Source organism: Musca vetustissima, unplaced genomic scaffold (genome assembly GCF_032173495.1).
Source record: "Musca vetustissima isolate MV318-11 ecotype Yass unplaced genomic scaffold, APGP_CSIRO_Mvet_v1 utg97508, whole genome shotgun sequence".
NCBI classification, from domain to species: domain Eukaryota; kingdom Metazoa; phylum Arthropoda; class Insecta; order Diptera; family Muscidae; genus Musca; species Musca vetustissima.
In genome coordinates this window covers 1-10,031 of record NW_026875248.1, presented here as the reverse complement: position 1 = coordinate 10,031, position 10,031 = coordinate 1, and the positions used below count along the sequence as shown (strand labels likewise).

The window sequence follows — 10,031 nt, the reverse complement described above, 5'->3', positions numbered from 1 at the left end:
CAATTTTCCTAACTGAGTTTTGTAATTTGGTTTTTAATTTTTCAGAGCACAAACAAATTACCAGTAGAGACCAGATAACGGTCCCGAACTTAACGACTCCTTTACTTGTTATACCCTTCACCGCACTGTGGTTCAGGGTATTATGTCTTTGTGCATATGTTTGTAACAGGCAAAAGGAAACGAGATAGACACATGGTTCCTTTTGAGAATATGCATAGAATCACTTTCTGAGTCTGTCCGTCCGTCCGTCTGTGCGTCTGTCCGTCCATGTATTTTTGTGAACAAAATCCAAGTCGCATTTACGATCAGTTTTGGATGAAATTTGGCATAGGTCACTTATTTGGCCCAAGGACGAACCCTATCGGTTCAGAGCTCCCATATATATATTTTCGTCCCATTTAATGTACATGGTGCACCAAAGTCCCTATATATCTTTCGATTTGCAATAAATTTGGCAAAGCGTAATGAATTAGGCCTAAAATGATGTGTGTTAAGTTTCCTGAAAATCGGTTCAGTTTTAGATACAGTTTCTATATCTGACCAAATGAAAAATTTAGTATAGGTTGCAGAATGACATGTTTATGGATCCAATTTAATTATACTGGTCCTTTAAAAATGCGACGTCTGTTACCATTCATCTGTTGAATATATCCAAAGTGGTGAAGTGTATCATAGAGTCGGATCCGTCATACTTTACTACTTTCTTTACTGTTTTTTTTTTTTTAATCTTGGTGGCTTCAAAATGTTCATAATATATACCCCGACTGTTATTTCATTTGTCCATTAAAATATTCCTTAAACAGTCAACGCTTGTGTTGGCCTCTAAAAAATATTCTTAAAAATGCACGCCTGTGATGGTCTCTGAAACAATATTTTTAAAAAGTCCACGCTTGGAGGTCCTCGTCTGTGATGAGAAATATATTTTAAGAAAATTGACGTCTGTAGTGTAATGGCCCCTGCAAAATATTCTCCAATAAATCCACGCACGTTATGGACTCTAAAAATATTCTATAAACAATCCACGCCTTTGGAGATCCTTGAAAAACAAATAAACGCCGGAGGTGGTATTTTGAAAACATTCTTTAAAAAAATAAGCATGTGATGGTATAAACAAATAGTATTTAAATACAAAATATATATACAAAATATATATTTTTAGAAGAATAACACATCATTTTTTTTGTTAAAAACAAAACATTTTTTTATTAACTAATTAAATAACAACGACAACTTAGGCTTCAGGGGCAACGGGCAAATGGGCACCTTGGGGTTGGAAACCGTTTTCATCGGCAACATAGGTGACGGTATAGGTTTGGCCATCATCAGCAACAAAGGAGTAGGAACCACGGACAGCAATGGCTTCTTGTTCGGTACCGATGTAGTTCAATTTACCTTCAGCTTCAGTTTTGCTGCCATCACTGGTTTCGGAACTGTCAAAAGGAGAAAATATTCAAATTAGTTAAATACGAACATTATATTAAGTATTTTAGTTTAATTAATTTTCAATTTTATTCTTATTTTTTAATTTTTTTAAATTTGTATGTCTTTATTAACTACTTACACATATTTGAAAGATTCAGGACCAACTTCAGATTCGCTTCTGACAATTTCAACATCAGCGGGGGCGGCCAAAGCCAAGGCGAAGAGGGCAGCGAAGACAATGATGAATTTCATGGTGTCGGTTTGTTGAGTTACTACGGTTGAGTGATACAATTCGATGAGTGGCGTTTAGCATTTATACCAATTTGATGTGATTCTCAATATTTTGCATATTATCGAATATGGAATTCATATTTCATATCATTGTATCAATTTGCGTCATCTTTTAAAACCAGAATTTGCCAAACATAATAGGCAATACTCGTAGTCTAGTCTATGTTAAGGGCATGGCAACGGCACATATGAGCGGTGACGATATGAAGAAAAACAAATATATGTGGTGGTTAAAATGCAAAATACTAATCTGGTTTCGTATTGACATCACAAGCAGTTGTCATTTCATCGTCTTTCTATTAGTTGTATGCCTGAGGATTAGGCATTTTTTGCCTGAGAGATAATTGGTTAAATGAATACTGCTATACGTTGAAGGAAACACAAACCTTTCGTATATATTTATTAAAATCCTTGCAAAATAGGCTGAATGGTTATTTAAAGTGCATATTAAATTTGGATTCTTAAAGAATGGGTATACCCGAATATTAGAACATAAGAAATACATTTTCAAAAAGTGTTCACTATAGTTCCATGAGCCAATGGGTGTCATCTTTTGGTCCATTTCATCCCCTAAATATTAACGAATCAATAGCGGTCTCCTTGCCAGAACCCAACCTACACACAACATTTCGTGACGATTGGTTCATAACTGTGGCTTGTATCGTGTTTACACATTATAATGGACAGAATGGCGGACGGATACACGTATCTAGATCGACTCAGCCAGTCGAGATATGATGATCTGTTTACTTAAACTGGGCCTATGACCTGTATTTCGCGGCTGCACAAAGCTATACCCATATTCCTTCCACCTTGAGCGAAGTGCATACCAAATTTGGATTCTTAGAGGATAGGCATTCCGGAATCTTAGGGTATAAGAAATACATTTTCAAAAAGTGTTCACTATAGCACGTTGGCTTGTCCTATAGTACGGACTTTGTTAACCGAGTGGGTTTCAATTGTCAATTCCTTTGCATATGTGTCAAATAAATCCTCATAAAGTAGGTTAATCCTGTAAAAAGTTCTAATGTATATGCCGTTCTATCCTCATATAAACGTTCCAACCAATTTCCATTAATTTGAACGTTTTGAAGTGGCATTCCGGGTTTTAGGCGCATTTCCCACAGAATTGAATGTAAATTGGAACTCCTGGTTCCTGATGAAAAAAATTTCCACGAAAATGTGCAATTTGTGTCGATGTTTTTAAATATGTTATGGTCCCACTTAATTTTCCATACGTTGAAGTTTCTAGCCTAACTTTCCAACCAGAGTTTCCGAAATTAGTTTTTTTAATTTTTACAGAGCACAAACAGCTTCCAGGTTACGGTCCCGAACATAACGACACATTTACTTTTTTTTTTATAATGGTGGCTTCATAGAACCACCAAAATGTCCATAAAATAATCCCCGTTTTTTGTTTCATTTGTTCCTTAAAATATTTATTAACAAATCAACGTTGGTTGGTGATCCCTGATAAAATAGACTTTAAAAACTGAAAAAAATTCTTTAAAATTAACCACGCATACAATGTTTCTTGAAAAATATTCTTCAAGGTGTAAGGTTAAATTTATTAAGATTTTCCTTTATAAATCCTATAATTATGAAGGGTAATGGCCTGGAGAATTCTCTTCTATTGTGGTCCTGAAAAAATATTCTTCAAAGTCCTCGCTTTTATCAACTTTAAAAACTTAACGCTTAATTGGTCCTTGGAAAAAAATTCCTACACAAAATATATTTTCTTAATTATCTTCCTCTGGCACACATGAACGTTTCTTGAAAAATATTCTTCAAGGTGTAAGGTTAAATTTATTAAGATTTTCCTTTATAAATCCTATAATTATGAAGGGTAATGGCCTGGAGAATTCTCTTCTATTGTGGTCCTGAAAAAATATTCTTCAAAGTCCTCGCTTTTATCAACTTTAAAAACTTAACGCTTAATTGGTCCTTGGAAAAAAATTCCTACACAAAATATATTTTCTTAATTATCTTCCTCTGGCACACATGAACGTTTCTTGAAAAATATTCTTCAAGGTGTAAGGTTAAATTTATTAAGATTTTCCTTTATAAATCCTATAATTATGAAGGGTAATGGCCTGGAGAATTCTCTTCTATTGTGGTCCTGAAAAAATATTCTTCAAAGTCCTCGCTTTTATCAACTTTAAAAACTTAACGCTTAATTGGTCCTTGGAAAAAAATTCCTACACAAAATATATTTTCTTAATTATCTTCCTCTGGCACACATGAACGTTGTAAGTCCAATATTTATAAAATAAGAAATTGATTTTTTTTTTTTGTTAAAAACAAAATAATTTTTTATTATCTAAATAAATAACAACGACAACTTAGGCTTCAGGGGCAACGGGCAAATGGGCACCTTGGGGTTGGAAACCGTTTTCATCGGCAACATAGGTGACGGTGTAGGTTTGGCCATCATCAGCAACGAAGGAGTAGGAACCACGGACAGCAATGGCTTCTTGTTCGGTACCGACGTAGTTCAATTTACCTTCAGCTTCAGTTTTGCTGCCATCACTGGTTTCGGAACTGTCGGAAGCAGGAAATATTCAAATTAGTTAAATACGAACATTATATTGAGTATTTTGGTTTAATTGATTTTTAATTTTTATTCTTATTCGTTTATTTTTTTTTTTTTAATTTGTACTTACACATATTTGAAAGATTCAGGACCAACTTCAGATTCGCTTCTGACAATTTCAACATCAGCGGGGGCGGCCAAAGCCAAGGCGAAGAGGGCAGCGAAGACAATGATGAATTTCATGGTGTCGGTTTGTTGAGTTACTACAGCTGAGTGATACAATTCGACGAGTGGGGTTTAGCATTTATACCAATTTGATGTGATTCTTAATATTTTGCATATTATCGAATATGGAATTCATATTTCATATCATTGCGTCATCTTTTAAAACCAGAATTTGCCAAACATAATAGGCAATACTTGTCATCTAGTCTATGTTAAGGGCATGGCAACGGCACATATGAGCGGTGATGCTATGAAGAAAAACAAATATATGTGGTGGTTATATATAGCTCCATGTCTTGACCTTAAAGGATTTCAGCAATACTTCCCAAGTGATGTGACTGTTAGGTGGCATTCCAGGTTCCAAAAGGTAACGTTTTCCATGTATGTACAAGTTTTTTGTCATTTAAGTTTTTTTTGGGTTTGTTAAACATTTATGCGGAGAATGATCAATATAGGTCAATATTTTGAAATAGCCTTCATAAAAAGTCCCCATTATGAAAATTTACAAAAAATCTATTCTATGTCGAGTATATTTACTCCTGAAGGATATTGATCCCAGAAGTTGATAGTATTTACTAGAAGAGTGGTTGTCTTATAAATTGATGCCTATTATATTGTTGTATATCCTCGGATCTACATCTTGTGATTACCGATTTGAAATTCTACACGATGTTCAGGTTAAGGTCATATGATGTTTGGGGGACTTAATTTTTGTATATTTTTTTAGTCGCTCTATATGCTACAGAATAATCCGAACATCAGAATACATCTCATGAGTAAGGGAATATGACCAACTGATTGGAATGGCCGTAGTGATCGGTCAATATTCAGTGGGTCTAAATGTTCACCCCGGGAAACATATTCCGAAAATATGCTAGGGTAAGGAAGGAGTAGCTGTGGATCTCTAATCGTTCAAGAGATTGCAAATATTTCCCAGATACGGAATATATTTCCGCAGAAAGTTAGTGATCTGCGGTAGTCCGAATATAGGGGAGACTGGGGCACCTTCGGCATCGGGGCACTTTCGGCAATCGCGTTTTCGATATGAAGCTCTCACCGTACATCACTAGTTTCGATACATAGGTATCGAATATCGAAATAAATAACTGACACAAAGTTTGAAATTTCTAGCTAATAAGCTTATTTAGATACACAGGTTTTTGTATTTTTATAGATGTTTCTGTAATATTTCAATCCCATTTCGTAAGTATTTCGTGTATAAAACTTTTAAAATTTTTAAGACAATATTATTAAAAAGTGGTTAACTACGATGTGTATTATTACAAAAATGTTTAAAAATATAATATTTTAGAAATCTGATCGAAAAAAAAAATGAAAAAAACTATAAAAAGTACATTCGGGGTACATTCGGCATTTTACAATGGGGCACATTCGGCCATATACAGATTGTGCAATATTATTTCCTTAAAATGTTTTTGAGTTTGTCTTTAAAACTAATCCTTTAATATGGCTCGAAATTGCATATTTAAGATCAAACGTGCTTGTATTGACGAAAATGCGATAGAAAACCCCTATTTCTGATGGTGTGTGCGACCTTGAGATATAAACGTCCGCCGCTAGAAAATAAAGCCATATAATTCAAACATTGTGTGGCTTATTAAAACCAAATAGAGCCTTTAGAGGATCAGAATTTCAACCAGTCTGATAGCGATGACAATTACCCGGCTATGACTATGGTGCCGAATGTGCCCCATCAAATGCCGAAGCTACCCCGGGTTGGGGCACATTCGGCAAATTTGACTTTTTTTACAAAACTGTAAAATTTTTTAACTAATACTATTTTTTTATATCTTTTTGGTACTATTTTTTATAATTAAGAGTCAGAGGACAGTAATCAGCCATAAAGTTTTTATATATGTTGAATAAGTACTGAGATATAGAGCTCTAAAAAAAAGTGCCGAAGGTGCCCAGTCTCCCCTACTGCTCCGCTCATTGGTTAATTTACGTTACAGAGCACAAGCAAATTAGTAGCATGATGTAGCCTCCAGATTTCGGCCCCGAACGACATCTTTACTTGTTATTTTTTTATAATTCTGGTGGCTTCAAAAGAGCCGCCAAAATGTCCATAAAATAATCCCAGTTTGTGATTTCATTTATTCCAGTTCCCTGAAAAATATTCTTAAAAAAAGGAATTACCTGAAAAAAATGTATTTAGAATATACGCGCCTGTGGTGGTTCTGGAAATAAATTTTTTTGAAAAATCCACGCTTGTTGTGGCCCCCGAGAAATATATTTTTAGAAAATTGACGTCCATGATGGTAATGACCCCTGTTAAATATTCTTCAATAAATCCACGCCTGTAATGAATTCTTAAAAATATTCTTCAATAAATCCACGCCTGTAATGAATTCTTATAAATATTCTTTAAACAATCCACGCCTATGGTTGTCCCCGAAAAAAAAAAAACAAATATTAAAAACAACCCACTCCTGTGGTGGTTTCTCACAAATATTCTTTAAATTGATACAATTATGTGATGTCACCGAAAAATATTAAAAAAATAGACAACATTTTTTGATCCTGAAAAATCCACACATGTATTAATTTTTAAAGAATTCGGGCTTGGTTGGTTCTTAGAAACCACTCCCTATACAAAATATAGTTTTTTTTAGTAAAAAACAATCGATTTTTTTTTGTAAAAAACTTATTTTTTATTAACTGATTAAATAACAACGACAACTTAGGCTTCAGGGGCAACGGGCAAATGGGCACCTTGGGGTTGGAAACCATTTTCATCGGCAACATAGGTGACGGTATAGGTTTGACCATCATCAGCAACGAAGGAGTAGGAACCACTAACAGCAAGGGCTTCGACTTCAGTACCAACATTTTTCAATACACCTTCAGCTTGAACTTGGCTGCCATCACTGGTTTCGGAACTGTTGGAAGGAAGGAAAAATGATTTTTAGTTAGTATACCATTCATATTGGGTTATTAAATTGATTTGTAATTCTTATTTTTTTGTTTGTTTTACATCTTACACATATTTGAAAGATTCAGGACCAACATCAGATTCGCTTCTGACAACTTGGACATCAGCGGGGGCGGCCAAAGCCAAGGCGAAGAGAGCAGCGAAAACAATGATGAATTTCATGGTGTCGGTTTGTTGAGTTACTACAGCTGAGTGATACAATTCGACGAGTAGCGTTTAACATTTATATCAATTGCAGATGTGTTTCAAAATATTGTGCATATTTTCGAAGATGAATTTGTATTTCATGGGTCAACTAGTTTGTAAATCCAATGTATGAGTAGAACGAATAAAATCATTGTATCAATTTACGTCATGTTTTAAAACCAGAATTAGCCAAACGTAATAGGCTAGTCTAGTCAATGTTAAGGGCATATGAACGATGATGGTGTGAAGAAAAACAAAACAGTGTGGTGGTTTAAATGCAAAATATGAGTACTACTTTGGTTTCATATTGACATCAAAAACAGTTGCCAATTTATCGTCTTTCTGTTAGTTTTATGCCTGGGAAATAGGCGTTCTTTGCTGAACGTTTAGATAATTGATTAAATGAATACTATATATTTAAAAAAACATTTAGGTATAAAAATTCAAAAGAGGCCGAAGTCTTACTTAAATTTCTTCCTACAGATACGATATTGCAGTCCAACTGGACTATGGAAGATATCCCTTTAAAATCAAAAATATTTGAGTGTGTGTGAAATCATTAAAAGAAATTTAAACCAGTGAGCGGAACAATATTGTCGGAGTATTGAAACCCTGCACAACTACTACGGAAATTTAACTGTTTTCGGATCTATATTCCGGCTTAGCTTGCACATTTTTTTAAGTTTGCATATAAAATACTACTTGGGTTGATTTGACCGGCTGAATTTTGGCCGATCATTATTAAAACAGGCCTTCGAATTAATTGGCCAAAATGTGTTGTGATGTTTGGTTTATAATTGTGGCCTCCAAAGCGAATATAAAAGCGGAAAAAATATTTTCGGTCTATTTTTTGTCCTTATATCATTCTTTCACCGCCAAAAAAATATAGCTGACGGAACGGCATGAATAACGATCGGTGCGATATTTATGCCACCCTAGTGTGATAATGGGAATACTTAACAATATCAGATACGCAAATCCCCTCTAATATTTAGGGATTACTCCGCTATCCGAGTCCATACAGCCATCTAATTGAGCGACCAGAAAACATATAAAAATAACGTTTTTAGTCCATTTCATACCCTAAAATATTAACCGATCATTACCAAAAAAATTGGTGTCTTCTTTGGCCAGAACCTAAACTACATACAACATATTGTGACGATTGGTTCATAAATGTGGCTTGTATTGTGTTTACACATTATAATGCACAGACTGGCAGACGGATACACATGTCTAGATCGATCAGCCAGTCGAGATATGATGATCGGATTACTTAAAGGAGGGTCTATGACCAGTATTTCGCGGCTGCACAAAGCTATAATACCTTGACAACATAGTTGTGTAGAGTATAAAAACTTTTATTCCTTTCACCTTGAGGCGAAATGCATAGAGGACCTATCCTCTACCGGAATCTTAGAGTATAAGAAATAAATTTTCAAAAAGTGCATATATGTCAAATAAATCCACATAATCCTCATCCCGTAAAAGTTCTAATGTATATGCCGTTCTACCCTCATATAAACGTCCCAACCAATTTCCCTTAATTTGAACGTTTTTTGCAACACTTCGCAAGCGAAGTGCCTTTGAAGTGGCATTCCGGGTTTTAGGCGCATTTCCCACCGAATTGAATGTAAAATGGGACTCCTGGTTCCTGACGAAAAAAAATTCCACGAAAATGTGCAATTTGTGTCGATGTTTTTAAATATGTTATGGTCCCACTTAATTTTCCATACGTTCAAGTTTCTAGACTAACTGGTTGGTGATCCCTGACAAAATAGGCTTTAACTAAAACTGAAAAATATTTTTCAAAGCTAACCACGCATACAATGGTTCCTGAAAAATATTCTTCAAGGTGTAAGATTAAATTTATTAAGACTTTCCTTTATAAATCCTATAATTATAAAGGGTAATGGCCTGGAGTGAATTTCGAAAAAAAATTTATTTTATTTTGCTCCTGAAAAAATATTCTTAAAAGTCCTCGCTTTTATCAATCTTTAAAAACTTCACGCTTGATTGGTCTTTGGAAAACATTTCCTATACAAAATATATTTTCTTAATTTTCTCCCTCTGCATGTAAGTCCAATATTTAGTAAAATAACAAATCAATTTTTTTTGTCTAAAACAAAATATTTCTTTATTATCTAAATAAATAACAATGACAACTTAGGCTTCAGGGGCGACGGGCAAATGGGCACCTTGGGGTTGGAAACCATTTTCATCGGCAACATAGGTGACGGTGTAGGTTTGGCCATCATCAGCAACGAAGGAGTAGGAACCACGGACAGCAATGGCTTCTTGTTCGGTACCGACGTAGTTCAATTTCTTTACCTTCAAGTTCGGTTTTACTGCCATCCAACCTGGTTGAAAAACTGTTGGAGCAATACGTAACTGTCGGCTTGTGTTGCAGCAAAAAAACCA

At 34.7% G+C, this 10,031-nt stretch overlaps 3 protein-coding genes across 3 annotated transcripts; all 3 read right to left on the bottom strand.

Annotated features, from left to right (window-relative positions):
* Nucleotides 1-1,231: 1,231 nt before the first annotated feature.
* On the bottom strand, nucleotides 1,232-1,674 carry LOC133337726 (larval cuticle protein 65Ag1-like). Its single transcript, XM_061545931.1, has 2 exons — nucleotides 1,562-1,674; nucleotides 1,232-1,430 (listed from the first exon to the last, which is right to left on the bottom strand). The coding sequence occupies exons 1-2, from the start codon at nucleotides 1,672-1,674 to the stop codon at nucleotides 1,232-1,234; spliced, it is 312 nt and encodes a 103-aa protein (XP_061401915.1).
* Nucleotides 1,675-4,055: 2,381 nt separating this feature from the next.
* LOC133337725 (larval cuticle protein 65Ag1-like) lies at nucleotides 4,056-4,489 on the bottom strand. The gene is made up of 2 exons (XM_061545930.1): nucleotides 4,377-4,489; nucleotides 4,056-4,254 (listed from the first exon to the last, which is right to left on the bottom strand). Exons 1-2 carry the CDS (start codon nucleotides 4,487-4,489, stop codon nucleotides 4,056-4,058), a joined length of 312 nt encoding a protein of 103 aa, XP_061401914.1.
* A 2,683-nt stretch (nucleotides 4,490-7,172) lies between these two features.
* Nucleotides 7,173-7,586, bottom strand: LOC133337724 (larval cuticle protein 65Ag1-like). The gene is made up of 2 exons (XM_061545929.1): nucleotides 7,474-7,586; nucleotides 7,173-7,371 (listed from the first exon to the last, which is right to left on the bottom strand). Exons 1-2 carry the CDS (start codon nucleotides 7,584-7,586, stop codon nucleotides 7,173-7,175), a joined length of 312 nt encoding a protein of 103 aa, XP_061401913.1.
* Between the last annotated feature and the right edge of the window lie 2,445 nt (nucleotides 7,587-10,031).